We start from the raw sequence: 23788 nt of genomic DNA on the forward strand, positions 1-23788 counted from the left end.
AAATGTACTTTGAACTTGGGGTGGCAGCTTCCCCTTGGGGTCTCATTCTTCACACTGCCCTCTACTATATCCTAAAATAGCCACTGTGTCAGCTAGTAAATAAGATGGATTGTTCTGGGCAGCTTGCCAGGGGTCAGCTGCCTGCCTGGGGCCCCTGGATGCTGCTCCTCTGAATGGCTCCTCTAGGACAGACCTTTCCAGACTGAAGGGCACGGCAGGAGAGGCTGACTCTGGCCCCTTGACGCCTTCTGGGGACATGGCAGGGAGGGGCCCATCTCCATCGGGAGCAGCGCCTGAGGCAGTCACTGGCTTTTGTGCAATGATGACACTGTCGATCGCAGGCCCTGACAGGGTCTTTCAAAATCTGAAGCATAAACTAACAGGGCCTCTCCCTAGGCTCTGAGCTGTAGGCCTCCCCTGGAGAGCATGCCTTGAAGCAGTTCATGAGTTAGATGGCTGGCAAGCTGGGCACAGCCAGGGACAAACCGGCATGTCTTAGACCCAAGGGAGTTGCTCCACCTCACTTTGCAAAGTGTATTTGAACTGTTTTCTCAACTCAAGCTATCAAATGCCTGTTTCACAAACTTGATCTCCCAGTGTTGGCTAGAAACACTGGTTCCAGCTGGTTCCTTTTCCGTTTTTGTTCTGAAACCAACCAGAAAGAAAGGTGGATGACTGTTCCTCTTGGGCGGTGGGGTAGAAAAACCATGAGTATGACAAAAAGATGTGGGAAAAAAATCTCTGCCCTCAAGTCATGTGGATGCCGGCTGCAAGATTTGGGGGAAACCCAGATTTAAAAGAAACACATTCGCATCAAGCAATAAACTTTAATATTAATTGTTCATTCTATTCAATGTAGCCAAGAAACATATTCTCTTGGCTTACTAAGAGCTGAGTCATGGGGTTGGGACTCTGAGCAGAACAAGACCATAGCTACCCTCATGAGACTGGCTTTGGGTGCCTTTATGGTAGCCGAGGTCGGGCTGAAAATGAAACCCAGCCCTGAAAAGCCACCAAGCAGAAGAAGCTAGCACCACCAATGTCACAAGGTCATGTCACTCAGTCTCCACCCCTGGCTGAATGTCAGACCCTAGCCACCTCGTAAGATCTGTCCAGGGCCCACTGTCAGGAATGGCAGGCCCTGCTCCTCTCCCCGTGCTCTGAGAGTCCTACCTGGGGCAGGAGCTGGCAGGCCCCAGGTGCCCTCAGTTGACAGAGTTGTGCTGTAGGACTTGCTGAGGGGCAAAGAGCTTCCTGACCGCGGAGGCCTCTCCGGGCTGTCCCAGCACTGGGCAGTTCTCTTTGTTGTCTGGTCCAGCCCGCTGCGGGGACTTCTTGAAGTAGCACAGGCGGCACACGGAGTGGTACTTGTCTGCTCCGCCAATCACCTCCACCTGGTGGGAGGGGCGTCTGAGGGCCGGCCTGGGAAGCCCAAGCCCACCCCACTCTGTGGATGGAAGCTGAGGGACGTACCTCCTTCTCCAGGCCCAGCCTCTTGGTGTAGGCGGCTTCTCGGAAGCACTCCATACACACGGCTGTCAGCTTCACCACGCTCTCAGCCAGCGGCACCAGGTTCAAGATGCTACCAAAAGCCTACACACAGGACGGCAGGTGTGTTTGGTCACTTGGCCAGGCAGGTCCCTTTTCTGCCTGTGTTCACATGTGCACATGTGTGGAGGCCAGAGTGCACAGCACCCTGAGGCGCTGTTCCTCCAGCACTGCCATCTTGGTGTTTTTGGTGACAGGGTCTCTCACTGGCTTGGAGCTTGCCGCTAGGCTAGGCTGGCTTGCTGGTGAGCTAGGATCTACCTGTCTCTGCCTTCCAGCGGTGGGTAATAAATGTACACCACTATGACTGGCATTTAAGAGGGCTTTGAGGATGGAAGGCAGGCCTGAGTGCCTTGCAAGGCAAGCATGTCACAGCCCGAGCTCCCCTGCCCCAACACTTCTCTCTTAAACCCTGGGATTCAGGCTGCATCATCCTGACCCTGCCTTCTCAGAGAGCCACACCCTCCTGCTCTCTACCTCTTGGCCAGCTCAGAGCACCAACAGCCAATACCTTCTGTTCTGAACACACCTACTTCTGGGGGGACCTTGGGTAATGAATGTCTCATGCTCCTCGGGAGCCCCACCTCCTCTCAGACCCGAGTTGGGAAACTTACTTTCCTCTGGAAGGTTCCATCCAATGCTGCCACAATCACTGTCTTGCCCGAATTGGCCATCAGCTCACAGAACTCCACAATGTCTGGGAACTGGGAAAGTTGGCAGAGGAAGAAATGAGCTACCGGAACAAGGGCCTCATGAAGATCCTGATGGATCTGAGCATGGAGATCAGCCCAGAGCCGGAGACTAGGATGCCGCCATTCCTGTGAAACATCCCACCGGCCTGCCCTCTGGAACCCAGGCTTACCAGCACCTGACAGGAGAGACTAGACCAGCAGTTCTCACCCTTTAGTTCATGACCCCCTAGGGTTGAATAGCCCTTTCACAGGGGTTGCATTATCAGATCCTTGATATCAGATATTTATCTTACGATTATAACAGTAGCAAAATTAGTTATGAAGTAGCAATGAAAAGAATTTTATGGTGGTAGCACTAGGAAGGTTGAGAACCACCAGGCTAGAACTTTCCCTCACAGTCCTTTGAAGGAACTGGCTCTGCCAACGCTTCTAATCAATCATGGTTTATTCCTTCTAGAGCTGTCACTGAACAAAGTTGTGCTTTATTAAAGTTCTGTTGAGTGCTGTTAGGGCGGCCTTAGAAGGTAAACACAGCTCAGTTTTAAAGCAGATTTCAGAGCAGGCTGGAATGGTCAACAGGGTAGAGCACGAGGCATTCTCCTTAGTTCTTCACCTTGGTTGTTTCTTTTTTGTTTTGGAGACAAGGTCTTGCCTTGCTTTGTGGAGTCCTGGCTGGCCTGGAATTTGCTAGGTAGACCAGGTTAGCCTTGAACTCAGAGATCTCCTTCCTCTGCCTCTCAGGTTCTAAGATTAAAAAAGGCACGTGCTCCAGAGCCTGGTTTTTCCACCTTGATTTTGAGACTGGTCTCTCACTGAGGACAGGGAGCTCCAGGGCCCTCCCTGCCTCTGCCTCCAGAGCACTAGGGTGCTGGACAGGTGGCCATACCCAACATTTTACAGTGGTCCTAGGTAGGGACACAAACTGCTTGCTGAGCTAGGGCCTCATTGTCAGGATTGCCTCTCCATCCTTTTGTTTTTTATCTTTGATTGGTTGTTACTGTGGAGCCCAGGCTGTCCTGGGACTTGAAGTAATCTTCTGCCTCAGCCTTCAGAGGGCTGAGTTTACAGCCCTGCCACTGCCTGGTTCTTCAGACCTTTTTTTTTTTTTTTTTTTTTTTAACAAATAGCCCACACACAACCAACGCTCTATCTTCCCCTTTCCCCTCTCCCTCCTAGTTATAGTCTACCAACATAGTGAGCTAGAAGTTCCAGTTTTGTCCCCAGACCTAGAAGGCCCCAGTCAAAGGGCAGAGACTTGGAATGGATGTGATTGGTCCCTGGACTTAGCCATTCCCACAATAGTCACAGCATGTGACATGGCCTGCTCTATAAAAACACACGTGTATAATTAGAAGCGTTCAGGCTGGGCTGGCACTCACCAGAGTCCTGGCACTGGCTGAACAGTCTCTTTGGCTAACATCAGGCAAGGCACCCTGACCCCCATGAATAAAGACCCTCTTCCCCAGTCTTGTCTGAACATGGACAAAACATAGGTACAGTCTCCGCCAGAAGGAAGCAGACAGGCACCGCCCTCTTTCCAGGCCCCTCCCACAAAACCAGGCTCCAGCCCTTCTGCCAAAGGACCCAAGGGGGGCCCTCTCCCTCTCTGAGAGTCCAACCAGTCCATGATTGGTGTTTGCCCTGAAGCAGGTTTTAGGAACCCATGATACAGAATCTGCAGGGCATTCCCAGTGTTCGCTGCGTCACAGATGCTGATGTAGCAAGCTTCCTTTTTCTAGTGTGTTCCTATTGTGTTGTAGACTGTGCCTGTCTCTACTTGTGTCAAACAGAAATGAAACAAACTTCTTGATGCATAGCTTCTACTCTTGCCAAGAGGCCTCTGGGCCCTGGTGCTGGTGAGTGAACATAGGGGAGGCCCCAGATCCTCAGCTGTGGCCCCAGGGCCCGTGAACGACCCTCTACCCACTGTCCAGAAAGGACACAGGCAGGAAGGGAGGTCCCTTTCTTTTGCAATGGGAGCTCTTGAGTTTTGTAAGGAGCAGGGTCGAGGCTGGGCAGAATGGAAGAACTATGGAGTTTGTATATTATGTACTGTGAACTCACTGAAGCTGGGGGCATGACCAGTCTCAGAACTCAGGAGGCTGAGTTCTAATCCAGCCCGACCATAGAGCAAGACCCCGACCCAGAAATCAAAAAATCCACTAAATGAATTAGTTTTTCTTAGCCATAAGGTGAGAGGAATAGAAATAAATCTTTCCTATAGGTTAGGATGGGGGCAGGGCTGGGGCCACTGGGAGGCTGGTGTCAGACCTGGGTACCAGACTCTTAAGCAAAAAGGGCTAAGAAAGGAACATGGCGTCTAGGGAAGCTGCCTGGGCCTCTGAATGCCAGGAGAGCAAAGCTAATAAGCAGGCACAGCTGCGGGCCTGGGGAGAGACGCTGCACTCCATCTGGACAATGTCTGCCCAGCCGTGATGCTCCAGGCCTGCCTCTGAGGACAAAACAGACCTGGCATGTCTAGGTGGATAGACAGAGGCCATGAGTGAGGATGTACACCTCACAGGGAGACACCCCGTCAGCCTCATTCCACCTCTGGGAATGAAATCCAGAGCTGTCACAGAGCACAGGGAGGGAGGGCTGGCACACGGGGGTAGGACTTATACCCAAAGGGCATCACAGCTGCAGCTGCCTCATTCTCTCAGGGGATGGGGTGGGGCTGAGGGGAGACAGGCATGCCCATGTTGCAGATCAGGACCCCTTCCCTCCAAACCTGACCAGCCTGGCTTAGAGTGTGAGAGTAGTGGACAACCAGAGAGCCAAAGCAAATCCCAGCGACTGAAGACAAGTTAACTTCCTGACTTCCCCAAAAGATGAAGGAAGGACCAGAGGGGTAGAGGGTTATGCTTCAAGCTAACTTACAAACTGCCCTTCATCGATGCCAATGACAGCCACACTCAGTGCCTCCTGGGTTACGTCTCGGAGCAGACAGGCCGGCAGGGCGTCCATGGTGTTCCTGGGAATAGAAGGCCAGAAGATGAGCAAGGCCAGGGCTAGAGCATCCCTAGGCCCCAGATGCAGGGGTAAGGTGCCACTGTGGTCGGCCGGGGCAGCCTCTGGTGTTTTCATCCATGTAGGAGGGACGGGGAATAAAGGGCCTTGTTCAGAAAACCAGTTAATACAGGTTACCTCCCTCAACTGAGAATTAGCAGTGTCTGCTAGAAAGCTCAACAAAGACTCCAAAGCTTCTTCAATGCTTACCTTATTTTAAAAGAAAGAAAGCTCTATGGTTAGAACAGGGAACAGGGAGCAACGAAGGGGTCACCAGGCCAAGGAGTCTGGCCGGGCCTCTGAGAACAGGAGGGGAGGACTACTTCAGCAGGCCAAGGACACAAGGTTCAAACTGATTGCCTAAAGTGAGCATGGGAATGCACACACACCCAAGCACCCAGCTCAGGGAAAGGGAGTTCCAAGTCAGCCTGGGCTAGGAAATGCTTCTAAAGCAAACACACACCAATAAAAACAAAAAGAACAACACCCCTCCAAGAAACAAAACAAAAACACCCCGAAAAAAAAGGAATCAGGCACATATGCCCTCAACTGCTGAGCCTCCATGCCAGGGACAGTCCCCTTGGCCCACAATACTCTGAGCAACAAACCCCATATTTTTATTTCTTTTAAAATTCAAAATAAATAAATAAACAGGATAATACTGACCTATGTCACTGCCAGCAGAAAATATCATTTGCAGCCCAGTGCCAGGGTACCTGGTGGCTCATGCCAGAGGGTTCTACTCCCAGTGCCCAAAGACAGAGCAAAATAATCCATTTGAGACAGGATCTCTGTAGACCAGGCTGGCCCCAGATCACAGAGATCTGTCTGCCTCTGCCTACCAAGTGCTAGAATTGAAGGTATATGCCACTACACCTGGCAAGTTTAAAAAAAAAAAATTTTTTTTAATAGTTGTATCTGGGTATAGTGGCACCCACCTTTAATCCCAGGGCTGGGGGGGGGGGGGGGAGTAGAAGCAGGAGTCTATCTGTGAATTCGAGGCCAGCCTGGTCTACAAAGCAGGTCCAGGCCACACAGAAAAACCCTGTCTCAAAAAAACAAAACTATTTTTAGTTGTGTGTTTAGCAGTTTTCCTGCATGAATGTGTGTGTGTCGTGTGTGCCAGTGCCCCCAGAGGTCAGAGAGGGTGTTAGGTCCTCTGGAACTGGAGTCACTGATGGTTGTGAGCTACCACGTGGGTACTGGGAACTGAATCTTGGTGCTTGGCAAGAGCAAGCGCTCTTAGTCACGGAGCCATCGCTCCAGCCCACAAACACAACAAGAGTCCAGCGCCAGGAGAGCTGTGGCATGCTTGCGATAGCCTAAGAACGAACACACTGGAATGAAGTGTGTCCTGTTCTCAGTGTCCGGAAGCCAGACCCTCTGGAACGCCCCTCCGTATTAAAGACTCTCCACATCACTCGCCTATCTGCTGGCCCAGCCAGGACGTGAAGCCCCCACTTCCCAGCCACACAGACAGCTTCCCAGCAAGGAAAAGCCCAGCCAGGACCCTGAGAGCCAGTTTGCATGCACTCCAGAACACCATTAAAGGATCGGGAACCACCCTCTCTGCTTTCTAAGGAGCGGAATGCTGGGCTGGACAGTGTCTTCCCTGTGCTGTTTCCTTTTGTTCCCTTCTACCTCACTTTCAGAAACAAACTCAGAAAAAGCACTTTTGCAAAACACAGTGGCATTCACACAAATCTAAGCACCGCCTGGATCTCTACCTCACACTCTTGAGATGTGGGAGGTTGTGCATGGCACAGCGGATCTGTAATCCTAGCCCTTATCTGGCTGAAGTGGGGAGCAGGATATGGTGCTGCTCGCCTGTAATCCCAGAGGAAGAGGGAGTCACAGGGCCCACCCAGGCTACATTAAGAGACCATGTCTCAACAAACAGGCTGAAGACATGAGGTTATTTGTTATTCTTGCAAAGGACCTTGGTTCAATGCCCAGCTTACAATCATCTATAAGCCTGATCTGGGGAACCTGGTGCCCTTTCTGGCCTCCCAGGGCACCAGGTGAACAAATGCTATGCAGACCTACAAGCAGGCAAAACACCCATACAAACAGATGAAAACATTCTAAAACAACCAAATCAAAAACAAGGCTGAGTTGTCTTAATGGGTGAAGAGCTTCCTGTGAAGGCACAATGAAGGCCAGGGATGTGGTCACACACCTTTAACCCCAGCATTTGGGAGGCAGAGGCAGGTGGAGCTCTGAATTCAAGGTCAGTCTGGTCTACAGAGTGAGTTCCAGGACAGCCAGAGCTCTGTAGAGAGATCCTGTCTCAAAAGAGCCTGACCAATGAGTTTAGAACCCGAGGCCGTCCTCTGAGCACATGTGCTCAGGCACCTGTGTTGTGCAACTCCCCCCCCCCAAAAAAAACCCCAAATCCAACCAAAGATTGTAACACACTGCTCATGCATTTTAAATCCCTTCCTCCGTGCCCAAGCAGAGCAGACCAGAGGGAGGACAGGCCAGAGGCTAGCTGTGGCCCAGACCCTGCCACTCTCTGGGGGACACCGCGGTTACAAAGAAGTAAAGTGTGCTGGCGGCAAGCACACTTGACTCCACTTCCTGTTCTGTGTCACCAGGCTGTTCTGGGCCACCAGCCCACAGCAATCCTGGGGTGCAGCTCCAGCCTCCTGGCTGGGCTTTGCCTCTGGGGTTAAGTCCAGGACACCCAGGAGAGAGTGCCTCAGGCTTCGAATCCCCAAACTTGCCACCAAATCACTTTACTGAACTCTCAACCTTTGGCCATTGCTGGGGCCGATAAATATACAGTTCAGAACGGTGACAGCCACCTGTCAGCAAGGAGCCAACTTAACAGGAGGAAAAAATCTATGTGATCAATGAAGGTGGCTGCAGACTCTGCCCAGGTAGAAGCCAGGTCCTCCCAGCCGCAGGGAGCACAGTGGACACTGGGGACAGGTCATTTTAAGTTTTGAGCACTTGTTCCCATCCGTTAGAGGCCAGTAGCAGCCTTCTCCAGCTCTTGCAGAGACCCAGCCCCTGGTAGAAGTGACAGTATGGCCCGGGCCTGACGGGGTTTCCCCAGGACAGGATCGAGGGGGCAGGACTGACCGATCGTGCGTGGAGAAGCTGCTGCTGTAGCGTGTGTCTTTGGCATACTTGATGACCAGGCACTTGTTCTGGGCTATCTGGAAGCGTCGGACTCTTCTCATCAGTTCCGTGCTGCAAGAGTGACCAGGGCAGCTGAGGCCCGAGCCAAAGGCGGGTAGCTGCTACCACCTAACGGCGGGTATCCGAACCGCACCCCTTAACCAAGGTTTGCTCCCCAGGCTGTCAGTTTTATGAATGAACTTCACAAAGCCTTTTAGAAAAGCGCCAAAGAGCTTGCCTCTGGGCCCCAGATCTCGAGCTTGGGCCTCGGAGCAAGGGTCAAAACTCGGGTGACACCAGGCCACTCAAGAATAGTAGGGGTGCCCGGCTTAACAGTGCACCCCCTCATCCCAGCACTCAGGAGGCAGAGGCAAGAGGATCTATTGGGTTTGAGACCAGCCTGGCCACATAGAAAGACGCTGAGTCCAAAAACAAAACAAAACGAAAATACTCCCCCAAAATAAAACAAAGAAACTCCAAGCTGTGGGGAACTTACTCCCGGAAGGACTCGCAGAGGTCAGACCCTCACCTCGGAGGAAATGTGGCTCCGTGGCTTCGGGAAAGCTCGCAGTGGGATGGGTGAGGACACTGTCTCGGAAAAGGTGCCCACCCATCGCCCAAACCCCAGGGGGCACATGTGGGAGCCCTGTGGGCTCCTGGGGATGTGATCCTCCTAAGCAAAGATAGTTCTCTGGGAGAAGGAGCTAGGGCGGGAGGCGGGCAGCAGTCCAGGAAACAAGAATTTGGGCGGGAAGGCTCGCAGAGGTCAGGCGGGGCTTGCACTTAGACTTCTGAGAGAAGGGGAAGGCGGGAGAGAAGAACCACAGTCTACAGAGAAGAGGAGGCCCACCCGCCCGAACACCCCATTCATTACCTTTTTCCTGAGAACATGGGCCCGAGGATCACCTAGGAGAGAAGGCACCTTAGGGGTCCCCCCTCGTGCACCCCGGAGCACCCAGCCCCCGCCTCCGCAGGCCGGACCCCGCACCTGAATCTGCCCCCGGGTCTTGCTGGGGGAGCTGGGCAGCACGGTGGGCAGATTGATGTAACTCATGGCGGCTGAGCAAACCTTAGCTGCGGGTCTGTAGATAGAAAGCGTTTCGTACTTTGCGCGTTTTTCTGTCTTCGACCAATCGCTCGCAGCCGACAAGCCTCGCCCCAGACTCCGCCCCAGTCCCTAGGGAAATCCAGCCTCACTGCCCTGTTTCCTAGACCGATCGACATGGCGCTCCTTTCGGCGCATTCCGCTGGCGCTGGCGAGGCACCCTGGAAGGCCCTGTCTGCGGAGGTAGGTGTGGGGCAGCCGCCCAGAACCCCGAATGGAAGTTTAGCAAGGCGCTCAGACCACCCCTTCGGGTGCCCACGTGCCAGATTTCCAAGCCCTGAGCGCCAGATTTCTTCACTTTCACTTTGTAGAGCAGGTTTAGCCTGTTAGCCTAGTTTTAAAGACAGCGAAAACTTAAAGTCAGGCAGAAATAAGGGGCTGAGGGTTTGGACCTTATTCTGAGGTCTTGCAATGTGGGTCTGTATTTATGTAAAGTTGGAAAGATGCCAAGGCTGGGGATCCCTGCTGTGTGTCGCCAAGCAAGGCAGGCACCTTCAGGGACAAACAGTATTGTATGTCTTCAGAATTTTCATTTAATTCCAGCTAAAAATGCTTATGGCCCACACCAAGCATGCCCAGAAACTTTCCCTGCATTCAGGATTTTGTGTTTGATTACTCTGCCGTGGGCTGTAGCAAAGGTTACCGGCTGCATACATTATGGCACTTGCTATCACTACTATTCCGTTATAATTTCTTGGCTGGTTAGCTCACACTAGTTAAACAAGCTTCTTTGTTTTGGTCACAGGCATCACTGAGAATCTGTTGAAAATTAGGGATACCGTGTGGCTGTTCCTCTTCTCACAGCTCTCAGCCTGGTGGTGTTGCATGCCTTTAACCCCAGCACACAGAAGGCAGAGGCAGGCTCTTGAGTTTGGCCAGCCTGGTCTACAGAGAGATAGATTTCCAGCACAGCCAGGGCTACACAGAGAAACCCTGTCCGGAAAAACCAACCAAACAAAAAAAACTATCAGTCATAAATCCTAGTAGTAAAACCGGCAGCAAGGGGCTAGAGGGATGGCTCAGCTGTTGAGCCCACACGGCGCCTCCAGAGAACCTGAGTGGGATTCCCAGCACCCACGTCAGACAGCGAGCTACTCCCAGATCCAGGACAGTCTGAGGGGTCACAAGCACACTAAAATAAGGAAATAAAGAAATAGATAAATAAATAAAAAGACTTCGGCACACATCTATAATCTCTGCACTGTTGAGGCAGCTACACAGTTACAAGAGACACTGCCTCAAAACTACAACAACAAAAAGATGACAACAGCACTCCCATGCCAAATGGAGCCCTAGCATCCAGCAGGTGCTGACCTGAACAAGAGGGCTCTGTAGCTCCAAAGACTGAGCAGGAATACATTCAACAGGAGGCAGCTGTGCAACTGTTCAATGGCATACATTGTGTTGTTTCTCCCTTTGAACCCTGGAAGGCGGCTGCACCCACGTTATACCAGTGAGGAGACGGAGGTTACAGGCAGCCAGTAAGTGATGAAGGCTGGTGGCCTTCAGGCCTTTGTGTGAGACAGTCTTCAAGAGTCCTATGATGTTGGCTTAGGCCCCTTGGCTGTAATTTATCTGTCTCCTTTGTGTTAAATGTGGCATCTTACCATTTCCCAGCACCTCACACTTGCTGGCCAAGCGCCCTGCCGTTGAGCTGTATCCTCACTGTTAACTTTATTTACTTACAGGCAGAGCCTCACTCTGTAGCCCTGGCTCCCCGGGAACTTGCTGTGTTCTACACCATTCTCAAAGTTGTCTTGCTCCAGAGTGCTGGGATTACAGCGGTGCGTCACTGCACCTCAGCTGCTCAGCCTTCCCCATCCCCATGCTCTAGCCTTCTGGCTGCGTTTGGAAACTGACCTTGGACTTCTTCCTCACCTCTGTCCCCTGGACCCAGTTTCTGCCTGTGATCGGAATACTGCCCTCCCAGGAAAGCAGACTGTGCCACTTGAGGGCTCATGGCCACAGAGCTGACGCCTCCCCGTGGTCTGCGTCTCTGTAGGAACATGCCCCCACCGCAGTGCCATTGCCATTCACTGGACACCTTTACAAACCTCATCCTTCATTAAGGCTGTTGGCGGGTTCAAGGCGTGGCTGCCGCTGGGGCACCCATTTGCCACAAATCTGAGGGCACCTTAGGTGTTCTGCTGAAATATTTAATTGGGGACAGCTAGTAGAGGGGGTGGAGAGTGGAAGCTGAAAAGGCTTGAAGGAAACTGTGTGTTGGGGCGGGGTGGACACACCCCGCTGAGAGGGGGTCTCACAGAGCCCTGACTTGCCCGCAGGAGCTGGAGAAGCAGTACTCGCCCAGCAGATGGGTCGTCCGCATGGAAGCAGACAAAGTCGTCGGGACTTTCGTGCAGATAGGAAGCCAGGGTACTGTGGGACCTCCCTGGACACCGCCACTTATCAGGGTGGGGGAGGGGCTGCACCCCTAAGTGGAGAGCCACCTCTCTTATACCAGGCACTTGGGGAAGGCTCTGCTGGAGGGAGGTGGGAATGTAGCTGGAGCAGAAGAGCTTGGCCCTCACCCAGGCTCCCCTCCTTGTTGGCCAAGGGATGCAAGCTCTAAAGCCACTGTTCTCAACGTGTGGGTCACGACCCCTTTGGGGTTGAATGACCCCTTCATAGGTGGCCTAAGACCATGGGAAATGTCAGATATTTATGTTGCGATTCATAACTAGATTCATAATTAGCAAAATTACAGTTATGAAGTAGCAACAAAAATAATTTTATGGTTGGGGTCACTGCAACTTGAACTGTATTAAAGGGTCAAGCATTAGGAAGGTTGTAAACCACTGCTCTAGGGGGACAGAAAAGAAAAGGAAAGAAAGCAGAATATTGTTGCTATTATTTTTTAAGTTTTTTGTTTGTTTTTGTTCTTCAAGACAAGATTTCTCTGTGTACCCCTGGCTGACCTGGAACTCATTCTGTAGACCAGGCTGGCCTCGAACTCAGAGATCCGCCTGCCTCTGCCTCCCAAGTGCTGAGATTACAGGTGCCACTCACTATGCCCAGATCATTGCTATGTACGGAAAGCAACTAAGGTGCTGGAGAAGGATGTGCCAGGTGGGCCTCTCCCAGCATGCACAGGGCCCTGGGTCAGTTCTCCCTGTGGAGTAAACCTGTCGTGGTAGTACATGCCTGTGAGTCTAGCACCAGTGAGGCAGAACACAAGTTCAAGGTCATCCTCCATTATGTCATGGATTCACACCAGACTGGGATACAGGAGACCGTGACTAAAAGGACAGAGGGAGAGGGAGGGGAGATGGAGAGAGAAGGGACTTTAAGCCCTGTTTCCTTTAAAGCAGTCAGAGCTTGGGTCTGTGTGCCTGTGAGGCCTCCCTCTGCCCCAGAGTGTTAAGTTGCTGTGCCGAGACTACAGTCCTTGGTGAGGCGTCCACGTGGTGTGGGAAGCTGCCTTAAAGAGGAATGGGCTGTGGAGGCGGCTAGCTGTCTGCTCAGAGCAAGAAGCTGAACTCTGGCCATCTGCCTGGTCTCAGCAGACTGACGGAAACCTTGCCCCGGGTAGTTTCCTCAGCACAGATAGCCAGGGGGAGGATCAGGCTTGGGAGTGTTAGCACACACTGTGTTCTATCCTGCTCCTTGGCCCCTTAGTGTGGGTGGGAGCTGTTTCCTGGGCTCTGAAGGGTCCTCGGAGCAGCCATCCCAGTAAATCTGTGGAGATGTGTGGGCAAGCCCATCTTCCTGTCTTGTCTGGAGGGAGAAAAAAAAAAAACAGTCTAGGGAGGACGGAAGTCACCAGCCGAAGGCCAGAGCTCAGAGTAGGCCACTGCGCGATCAGTGGTCAGCTCTCAGGAAATGCTGGCTGGGCTGTCTCCGGTGGTGCACCCCCTCAGGCAGACCTGTGTGAGCGCACGGCCAGTGTGGCCTAGGTGGAAGTTCAAGGCCGGCCAGGGATACGTAGTGAGACTGCGTCCTAGGAAGACTGGACCTCAGCTTTCTTTTGTGCTCGAGAGGCGAGCTCATTCACCAACTGAGCCAAACCCTAAGCCCCCAGCATTTTTTTAAATGACTTTTTTTAAAAAAATTATATTACTTTTTTACAGTGTGAGATTATTTTGTTGGGGGGGGCATATGTGCCACAGGTGCATACGGAGGCCAGAGGGACACACGCCGGAGTCTGTCCTCTCTCCGTGTGGGATAAAATTCAGGTTGTTGGGCATTGCTGGCAGCAGGTGGCCATCTCACTGGCCCCACATTGTCATTTCGAGATGTATTGAGCTGGCAGGGCATGGTGGCATGCACCCATAACCCATCCTCCCTCAGTGGTAATGGCTACATGACACCCAGTCTCAGAAACAAACAAGCAAACCAGATCAAACAAACGGCTGCTGGGTGGTGCTGGTGTACCCCTATAATCACAGCACTTAGGAGGCAGAGGCAGGAGGATCTCTGAGTTTGAGGCCAGTCAGGTCTACAGAGTGAGTTCCAGGACAGCCAGGGCTACACAGAGAAACCCTGTCTCAAAAAAATCTCAAACATGCTATTGCATTAAAATATTACCCTTAATTATTGAGTTGTTAGATATCTCTCTCTGCCTTGTGTATGACAGGCGAGTCCCATTTGCCCACAGATGAGATCAACTACTAACCAGAAACTCTCAGCTGAGTCTCTAGGCTATCTCAAGGCTTCCTTGGAGCTGCTCATCAGCCTCAGGCTACCTCATCGTGACGAAAGGAGATGGAAGAGGAATGTAAACAGATGGTGCTGGAGGAAAACGAAAACCATTCTCCTGATAACTCAGAAAACCTCCCTGAAAGGATAGAGGAGAAGGAAACAGCTGCGCTGCTGGTTGCCTTGTTGAGACAGGGTTTCTCTGTAGCCCTGGCTATCCTGGAACTCACTCTGTAGACCAGACTGGCCTCAAAGATCCACCTGCCTCTGTTGGGATTAAAGGCATGAGCCGCCATGCCCAGCTTTACAACTATGTTCTTTAAAGATTTCTTTTATTTTCCTTATGTGTGGGGCCCTCTATGCAGGGGTTTGTCTGAATTTCTCCTGGGATCTCTGGTGTGCAAAGCTGAGAGGCTGTGTTAGGGCTCAGCTGAGCCACACCCAAAAGCCACTTGTCTTCTGGCTGGGCTAGGAGATATATCAGCAGCCTGGGCTTACCTGGGAGGTGCCCTCACTTGGGGCTTGGGGCAGTTCCTGCTCCCTGTGGCTCAGACATGCCTTCACTCTCCAAGGACCAATCATCTGTGTGTGTGTGTGTGTGTGTGTGGTATGTGTGTGTGCTTGATGGGGCTTGATGATTGACAAGTGCTCCCCCTTGGCTGATTAGTACGCTTTGTAATTAGGGTGAAGATAACAAAGGCCTCAATAATAATGATGATGATAATAAACCAATATTTTCGTACATATTATATAATGGTATATTAATATTAATAATCAACATCATTAATTGTTGTTAATATTATAATAATATTGGCACCTGGAGGTTACAGAAGGACACAGGCATGCTTGCTCCCATGTCTAGAGCCTGTTCTGAGCTCTGGTTTCAGCCTCCTGCCAACCAGCTCCCTGTCCTGAATGGCTTCCGGCCTCCACTTCCACTATTAGGCTGCTAGCACAGCCCTCAGGTTAGCTCCATGCTGTGACCTCTAGAACGTGGGGCTTTGTCTGCAAGAGTTTTGACACTTTGAGTTATGAATAATTAAAGTCCAATTCTTGCTCTGTTGCCAGGTTTATTCTGGGGTGTTTTGCTAAAGCCCTCCTGTGTTCCTACCCAGGGGTTCAGAGTCCAGAGGCTGGGTGGTATTCACACTTCGGGGCGGGGGGGGGAGGGTCTACATCACCTTATCCCTCATCTTTGTGTCCACTGCTGTCCCCGCTGGCCACGATGGTGGCCACAGGCGTCCAGGGAGAAGCAGGAAGAGTAGTCGGGTCAGTGGTGTTGTGACTGAGATTTACAAGGGCTTGCAGCCACCACATGGCGGCTTTGTTGCTGTTGCTTCTCAAAGGAGAGCAAAAGTGTGGCTTTGGCACCAAGTAAATCCAATCCAACCAGCCAAGCTGTCAGGACTCTTAATGAAGCCCCCGGCTTTTGACTGACCCCGAGGCACACACTTCTCCCTTGCTGGGAGCTCCTGTGGAGGGCACTAGCAGTACCTTCCTTGTGGCAAGCATGCCTCCCCTCTGACCCCCAAGTTACTCTTCCAGTGGACGCTTGCTCCCAGGGTCAGCACAGGGTGGACAAGGCTGTTGTCAGCAGTGTGGATCTCCATGAGTTCCAGACTAGCCTGGTCTACACAGCAAGTTGCAGGATAGCCAGGACTGTTACACAGACTGTTTTGAAATATAAACACACACACACACACACAAATTAGCTGGTGTGGTAGTGCACACCTTTAATCCCAGCACTTGGGAGGCAGAGGCATTCGGATCTCTGTGAGTTCAAGGCCAGTCTGGCCTACAAGGTGAGTCCAGGACAACCAAGGTTATACAGAGAAACCCTGTTTCGAAAAGAAAAAGAAAAGAAAGGCTTTTTCTAATGCTTAGAGAGGTGTGCACCATCTGGCGGTGTCCACAGTAAGAATGCAGCGAAGGAGCAGCGTCCACAGTGCCTGCTGGGACCACAGGTCTGTTCTGGTCTGTAGAGGACAGGGCTGGGGAAGCCTCCTGCTGGGAGCTGCCTCAGCTGACCGCTTATCACTAAGGGGGTGCTTCAAGCTGCTAGAACTCACTGTACCTGGGCTTAACTGATAACGGCTTGTCTGCCTCTGCAGCCACCCAGAAGGCCCGGACTACCAGGAGGAACCAGCTGGATGTCCCCTATGGAGATGGCGAAGGGGAGAGGATGGATATCTACTTTCCTGATGAGGATTCTGAGGGTGAGATGAGCAGGGGGTCCCCTGTGAGGCCTCCAGGAGTCCAGCTCACCAACACCCCCTACCTTCGTTACAGCTTTCCCGCTCTTCCTGTTCATTCATGGAGGATACTGGCAGAGTGGAAGGTGAGTGGGGGTAACTGACTCTCTCCCCACATGGGTGTTCTGGAGCTGCTGTGACATGCTACCTCGTGGTCCAGCCTGCAAGAGGAGAGGCGTGACATCTCGAGACTGTGGGGCAGGAAGTCAGAATGGAGGTACTCCAGGGCTAGGCTGGGTGGTGACGGGGCACTCTGCTTCTGCTGGGTGCTCCTTAGGTCGCCTGTCTCCAGCTTCTGCTTTCATCTTCACATGGCCACTGATGTCTGGGTCCCAGAGCTCTTCCTCCTCATAAAGACACCAGTTTAAGGTTGGACATGTGACTCAGGGTTTTAGAGCACTTGCTGTTCTCCCAGAGGACTTGAGTTTGGTTCCCAGCACCCTGCGGTCGAGGGATATGGCGCCCTCTGTTGGCCACCACAGGAACTGCACTCATGTGCACAGATACATGCACACAGACATAAACAAATAAGTAATAAATCCTATTCTTCCTTTCTCTTTGGGTTTCTGAGACAGGGTTTCTCTGTGTAGCCCTGGCTGCCCTGGAATTTGCTCTGCAGACCGGGCTGGCCTTGAACTCAGAGATCCACCTGACTCTGCCTCCCTAGTGCTGGGATTAAAGGTGTGCACCCCCACCTGGCAGTAACCCTTTTTAAAAAGGCACTGTCTTACATTTACATGTCCCTATGCCTTGTTAAATGAGCTCAAGATTGTCAGCTTCAAGTTGGTAAATTGGCTCAGTGGGTAAAGGTGCTCACCATGCCAGCCTGGTGACATGAGTTCAATCCCTGGAACTCACGTAAAGGTGGAAGGAGAGAACCAACTCCCCGTCATCATCCTCTGACCTCCACGTGTGCTGTGCACCACCCAATGTACATGTCAATCGCGCACACATACAGTGCTAAAATACTTAAATTTATTTGTGTGCGAGTCTGTGTGCGTGTGTGTGTGTGTGTGTACTGCATGCATGCAGTGCCCAAGGAGGCCAGAAGAGGGCATCAGATCTCCTGGAACTGGAGTCACAGATTGTGAGCTGCTGTGTGGTGCAGGGAACTGAACTCAGGTCCTCTGCAAGAGCCATTGCTCTTCACCACTGAGCCAGCTCTCCTGCCCACCACCCCAAAACAGCTTCTAAGTAGATCAGGATTATCTACAAGTGAACAGAGACTGTTTCCAGGTAAGATCGCATCCTGAGCTCTTGGGCACAGGATTTGGAAATACGTTTTCAGGAAACAGTTCAGTTCCCTCCCTCCACTGAGAAATGTGTTTGACCAATTTGCTTCTCAAAGCAACCTCAGAGTGACTGACTACACAGGTTTGCTGGGACCAAACAGAGGGTTCTGTGCTTTGGAAAGTAAGAATAGAGAAGCTGAGGCAGGAGGATTACTGTACGTTTGAGGCCAGCCTTGTCTGAGGAGACACAAAGCAAGAGCTTGGGACGTGGCTCGGTCATTGGAGTGCCTGTGCTCTGCACTGACCCTGTGTTCCATTGCTGGCACTGAATAAAACCAAGTGTGCTGGCGCCCACCTGTGATCCCAGCACTCGGAAGCAGGGAGGTCAGGCTGGGATACTGAAACGGAGCGTGTGTGTTTACACACACATACTGCAGCATGCAGTTGGTGTCCCTGAGCTGAGAAGGGTGTTCGGGTCCGGGACGGTGCCGCTGCTCCCCGGGCCGTCCTTCAGAGGTGCTATCAGGGACCCATCCCACCCCCGCATGCTCGTCTTTTCATTTTTTCCAGCTTCTCCAGCTGCTGCATTTATTCCATTTAAGACTCTTTGCTTTCAGTCTCCAAGCCTCACAGCTTGCTGAGGAACATGAGTGTCTCTGTTTTCCAAGGGAGGGAGCCAGCCCAGAGATTAAAGTCCGTTCTGAGGACAGCCTGTTCTTATCCCTCAGTACACAGTGTTCTGTGTGCATAGGATAGCTGCCCGGGGGTGTGTGTGTCCAGGACGTCAGTGAGCCAGCGTCGCTCCAGTTACCTCCAGTTGCCACTTCTGTATCTTTCATTTTATGTTGTTTGTGGTTTTTGAGACTGGGTCTCATGTAGCTGAGGCTAGCCTCAAGCTCACTAAGTAGCTGAGGATGACCTTGGACTCCTGATTCTCCAGCCTCTCTTTCCCAAGTATGTGTTTCAAGCTTCCTGTATTTTTTTTACTCTTTATTCTTATTATTATTTTGTGTGTATGGACGCTTTGCCCGCATGTATGTATGTACACCATATACGTGCCTGGTACACACAGAGCTAGGAGAGCAGCTAGAGTGACAGCTGTTTGGGAGGGAACTGAGGATTGAACCTCTGTTCTCTGGAAGAGTAGCGGCACTCTTCACCCGTGAGCCAGCTCTCTGGCCACTGCCATCCCCCCACCCCTCGCTTTTGCCTCTCCACAGCAAAGATGACTCAGCCTTCATGGTGAACCCGCTGACCGCACAGGGGGTGGTTGTGGTGCTAGTGGCCTACGACATTGCACCCAAAGGTAACAGGGTGGTCCCGGAGATTTGGGGGCCAAAGCCCTGTGTGGCTAGAGTCCCTGATGGGTCCCAACCCGGCTGTCTGCTCTGCTCAGGCACGCTGGACCAGATGGTAGAGCAGGTGGCTCGCAGCGTGGTGTTTCTGCAGAGGCGGTATCCAAGCAATCAGTAGGTATCTCTGCGGGCACTCTTGGCGGGCGCCAGACTGGTGCGCACATAGACTTCTGCCGCCTTAGGGAGGTGGAGTGATGGGGCTCTGTGTCTGCCCCAGGGGAATCTACCTCTGCGGACATTCTGCAGGAGCTCATTTGGCTGCCATGGTGCTCCTGGCCAGTTGGACCAAGCATGGTGTCACACCCAACCTCCAAGGTTTCTTACTGTTTGCCAAAACAGAATCTCAGGTAGCCCAGGCTGGCATCTAACCTGTAACGTTTCTGTGGGCACGGGGCCTGGCCAGGCAGCCCTTCTGCTGTCTGGAGGGGTGGAGGGTTGAGCGGCTGGTTAAAAGGCTGTTAACCTGGTGCTGACCTGGAGGCCTCAAACCCTTCTTTGCCCTCTGCCCGAAATCCTGATCTTCCTCTCTGGCCTGGAGGGTGGGCGGGCCCATCTTGCCATCTTGCTAGGCCTGGTCCCTGGCCTGAGCTCTTCTCCTTTGAAGGCTTTCTCCTGGTGAGTGGGATCTACGACCTGGAGCCGCTCATATCTACGTCCCAGAATGCCCCACTGCACATGACTCCGTGAGTCGTCTGCCCTCCGTCTTCATCACCCACCCAAGGCCTGTCTCCTGCTGTCCTGACCTCTCCACTGTCCCACCCAGGGAAGATGCTCAGAGGAACAGTCCACAGCTACGCTTGGAGGTGGCTCCAGCATGGCCTATGGGGCCAGCCTGCCCTGTGCTGGTGCTTGTGGCTCAGCATGACTCCCCAGAATTCCACCGACAGTCCAGGGAGTTCTATGAGGTACCGCCAACATCTAGCTTGTGGCCTCCGGGGTTGAGTGTCATGTGACCTTATCTTTCTTGTCACTCTGCCCAAAGGAGCTGGGCTTGGTGTTGCACACAAGTAATTCCTGTTACTCCCAGGGCTGAGTCAGGAGGATCATGAAGTGAGGGCATGCTGTGAAGTGAGCTCAGGGCTAGCCTGAAGAACCTAGTAAGACCCTGTTTCAAAATTAAAAATAAAGGTCGGGGAGTAACTCAGTGGTACTGTTCTTGCTCAGTGTGAGCGAGGCTCTGCTGCAATCCCCAGGACTGTGACAAACAGACGTATTTTCTCTCACTAGACAAATGCATTCAAAGGAACCTGCCAGACACTGAGAGACCCTCCTCCCCAGCCTCTTTCATGCCTGTCCCCCTTATTTCTGTGCAGACACTGCGCCGAGTAGGAATCGAGGCCTCCTTCCAGCAGCTGCCTGGTGTGGATCACTTTGACATCATAGAGAATCTGACAAGGGAGGATGACGTGCTCACCCAGGTGAGGTTCATCGTCATATCATCCGTAGTCTATTCTCCTCCCTCCCATCCCACCCCAGCAGCCCCACGCCAGCCCTGGCTGTCCTGGAACTCACTCTGTAGACCAGGCTGCCTCTGCCTCCCAAGTGCCGGGATCAGAGGTGTGCACCATCATGCCTGGCCGACTGGCTCAACAGTCCTAAGATGGAGGAAGGCTACATTGAAGGGGCTGGCTTACCTTAGCAACCAGTAGGTTGGGGCTCTGGCCCCTGACATTGGAGGCAGATGTATCCCAGGCTTCCTGTAGCCCACTTCTCCCCACGGTGGGGTGGGGTCTGCCTGGGAGGAGCTACACATGGCCATGGCCAGGGCGGCAAGAGCAGAGGAGAGACACTGTCCAGGGGCACAGGTGAAAGCCAGAGCCAGTACACCACCAAAGGACTTGTGGCTAGAGTTTATTACAACCCTCTGTTTTTGAGATGAGTGTCTCACTGTGTAGCCGAGGCTGGACTGGAAACCACTATATAGATCAGGCTAACCTCAAACTTGTGGTGATCCTCCTGCCTCAATCTCCTGAGTGCTGAGATTAGAGGCTTGCACAACCACATCAGGCTTGTTACAACTTTAGGGCTGGCAAGATGGCTCTTTGGGAAAAGGGCCTGAGATCCTGAGTTTGATCCCCATGTGGCAGAAGGAGGGAACCAGCTCCTCCAAATTGTCCTCTGACCTCCACACAGGTGCAAGTGTGGACATATGCTAAATAGTTCTCTTTAAAATTCAAAGGATAAAGCTGGGTGTGGTAACACACGCCTTTAATCCCAGCACGTGAGAGGCAGAGGCAGGCAGAGGTCTGTGACTAGCAAGTCCAGGACAATCAGGGCTACACAGAGAAACTCAAAAAAAAAAAATCTTTTTCTTTTTTTTCCTTGTTAGTAGGAAAGGGGCACCTGACTATTTTGGTTTTATTTTGGGGTGCCAGGAATTGAACAAATTGGACCTGGGAGTATGTAAACATGTACATGTGTGTGTGTGTGTGTGTGTGTGTGTGTGTGTGTGTGCCGTATATGTGTGTGTGTGTGCACATGTGTGCGTGCGTGCTCGAGTGCGCTCATATGTAGGGTCCAGAAGTGACATGAGGTGTCTTCCTCAGCAGTCACTTAACTTTTTTTCTTTTTTTCAAGACAGGGTTTCTCTGTGTAGCCCTGGCTGTCCTGGAACTACGTAGACCAGGCTGGCCTTGAACTCAAAGAGATCTGCCTGCCTCTGCCTCCCCAGTGCTGGGATGAAAGGCACACACCACCACCGCCCAGCTACCCTTCTTTGGACACAGGGCATCTCCCTGCACCTGGAGTCATTGGTCTTGCCCGGCTGGCTGGCCAGTGAGCTCCAGGGACCCTCTGTCTTGCCTCTCACCCCAGCACTGGACTGAGAAGTGTACCGTGCACCCACCTTTCCTGTGGGCTCTGACTTAGGCAGTCAGGCTCGGTGGCAAGTGCCTTTGCCCTCTGAGTTGTTCCGTTTAGGTTTTGAACTTGTAATCCTTCTGCCTCAGATCCTGAGTAGCTGGGATTACTGGACTAGCTTTCACCTCTTTGTCTATTTATTTATTTGCCTATTTATTTTGAAACAGGGTTTTACTCCATAGACCAGGCTGGCCTGGAACTCAGAGATCCACCCGCCTCTTCTTCCCAAGTGCTGGGATCAGAGGTGTGCGCCACCACGCCTGGCACCCACAGTTGTTTCTTATTTGGGTAGCCATCCATTCCTGGGCGTTCCTGTCTTCTCTTCTGCAGATCATTTTGAAAACAATCTTCCAGGCTCTGTGAGCACACCTGTGTGCACCTCAGGGAGCCTCCAGGGAAGAGGTGATCTTCTACCCGACACTGGCTTGTCTGTCCACCTGGTACCTTCTCCTTGCTGTGACAACCTCCATGTCATCCTCATCCCCACCGGATGGAGCTCCAGGGAAAGCCCACAGATTGGGACTGGGAGATGCACAGAGCCACCACCCGGCCACGTCGGCCCCACTGCCTGGGCATGACAATCAGCTGGCTTGCTTTCTGAGCCAGTTAGCAGCATCAGGGTGGACTGGCTGGGGCTGGGGCTGCAGCTCCCCCTACAAAAGAGGGTGGGGTTGGCAGAAGAAATGAAGAAAGACAAACAGACCAACCAAGCACGAGGCAGGGAGAGGAGATGTAGCACAATGGTGGAATGCTTGCCAACATGCATAGGATCCTGGGTTCAATCCCCACTATTAACAAGGAAAAAAAAATAAAAGAAAGAGAAAAGGAGCCAGGCAGTGGTGGCCCACGCCTTTAATTCCAGCACTCAGGAGACAGAGGCAGGTGGATCTCTGTAAGTTTGAGGCCAGCCTGGTCTACAGAGCGAGTCTTAGACAGCCAACACTACACAGAGAAACCCTGTCTTGAAAAGAAGGAGGAGGAGGAGGAAAGAAAAAGGGAGAAAGAGACAGTCATGCCCAGTGTGGCCGTTTATACCTGAATACCAGCACTGAGGCAGGAGGATTGCTTGTGAGTTCAAAGCCAGTCTGGGTTACATAGCAAAACCCTGTCTCAAAGAGAAAAAAGCTAGAGGGAGGGGACTATGATCACGATGTAAAGTGAATTAATTAATCAATTTTTAAAAAGAAAAAAGCTGGCGAGATGACTCAGCCTGTCAGGGTGCCTGACATCAAGCCTGACAACCTGTGTTTGGTCCTGGGGACCCATTGGAAGGGAACAACCAACTCCCCCGTTTGTCTTTTGACTGCCATGTGTCTGTGTGCCGCAGCATACACACCCACCCGTTCATGGTGGCGGCGATGACAACAGCCCGTGTTCATGGCTGCTGTATGAACTGACGCAAGGATCTACTTAGAACTGCAGCATCCCGGAGAGGCCACCTGTGTGCAGCAGGCTCCACCAGCCCTAACGCCCACTCCTTCAGCTCACCCTCAGCCACTGGTCCTTCCAAAACAGCCGCTTCGCTTGTCAAGGTGGGGCTTGCCAGCAGTCCCAGCGCTTGAGAGGCGCGAGGGTCTTCAGACCAGAAAGGGCTTGGTAGCACACCTCTAATTTATAATATGGTTCTCTGTGTCTAGATTGCTTTTATGTTAACGCTAGTAAACACCATGGCCAAAAGCAGCTTGGGAAGGAAACAGTTATGTCATTTTACACTTTATAATTTCTCCTCAAGGAAGCCAAGGTAGGAGCTTGGGGCAGAGGTGACCTGCGGAAGGCCACTTGGAGGTTCACAGAGACTGGAGCATCCGCGTGCTCTGCCCCTCACGATCATTTCCATGTGTGAGCACTTCTCTTTGTGCTCAGACAAGCTAAGCCTCAGTTGCTTCTTGTCACACACTGGGGACCACACAACTGGCTCTGCCTCTCTACTTGTCAGGTCTGTCCTGTTCAGGCACCAGTTGGATCACATGAC

The 23788-nt window shown here is 52.3% G+C and overlaps 2 protein-coding genes across 7 annotated transcripts; one reads left to right on the plus strand and one right to left on the minus strand.

Annotated features, from left to right (window-relative positions):
* Positions 1–813: 813 nt before the first annotated feature.
* Positions 814–11241, minus strand: Tk1 (thymidine kinase 1). Its single transcript, XM_055592123.1, has 8 exons — positions 11167–11241; positions 9364–9457; positions 9250–9281; positions 8337–8447; positions 5121–5214; positions 2163–2252; positions 1474–1593; positions 814–1394 (listed from the first exon to the last, which is right to left on the minus strand). Exons 2-8 carry the CDS (start codon positions 9427–9429, stop codon positions 1206–1208), a joined length of 702 nt encoding a protein of 233 aa, XP_055448098.1. The 5' UTR covers positions 9430–9457; positions 11167–11241; the 3' UTR covers positions 814–1205.
* Positions 9559–22644, plus strand: Afmid (arylformamidase). 6 transcript variants are annotated; one of them, XM_055592122.1, is made up of 13 exons: positions 9591–9663; positions 10848–10961; positions 11169–11264; positions 11766–11856; positions 16230–16334; positions 16408–16456; positions 18823–18908; positions 18999–19071; positions 19204–19304; positions 19562–19640; positions 19721–19862; positions 20271–20375; positions 22147–22644. In XM_055592122.1, the coding sequence occupies exons 4-13, from the start codon at positions 11808–11810 to the stop codon at positions 22177–22179; spliced, it is 822 nt and encodes a 273-aa protein (XP_055448097.1). In that variant the 5' UTR covers positions 9591–9663; positions 10848–10961; positions 11169–11264; positions 11766–11807; the 3' UTR covers positions 22180–22644. The 6 variants fall into 6 exon arrangements, with proteins under 6 accessions (XP_055448092.1, XP_055448091.1, XP_055448095.1 ...); XM_055592117.1 differs by lacking the exon at positions 10848–10961 and having other exon boundaries at positions 9559–9663; positions 19175–19272; XM_055592116.1 differs by lacking the exon at positions 10848–10961 and having other exon boundaries at positions 9559–9663.
* The last annotated feature ends 1144 nt before the right edge of the window (positions 22645–23788 follow it).

Source organism: Psammomys obesus, unplaced genomic scaffold (assembly GCF_907164565.1).
Source record: "Psammomys obesus unplaced genomic scaffold, mPsaObe1.curated_primary_1811, whole genome shotgun sequence".
NCBI classification, from domain to species: Eukaryota; Metazoa; Chordata; class Mammalia; order Rodentia; family Muridae; genus Psammomys; species Psammomys obesus.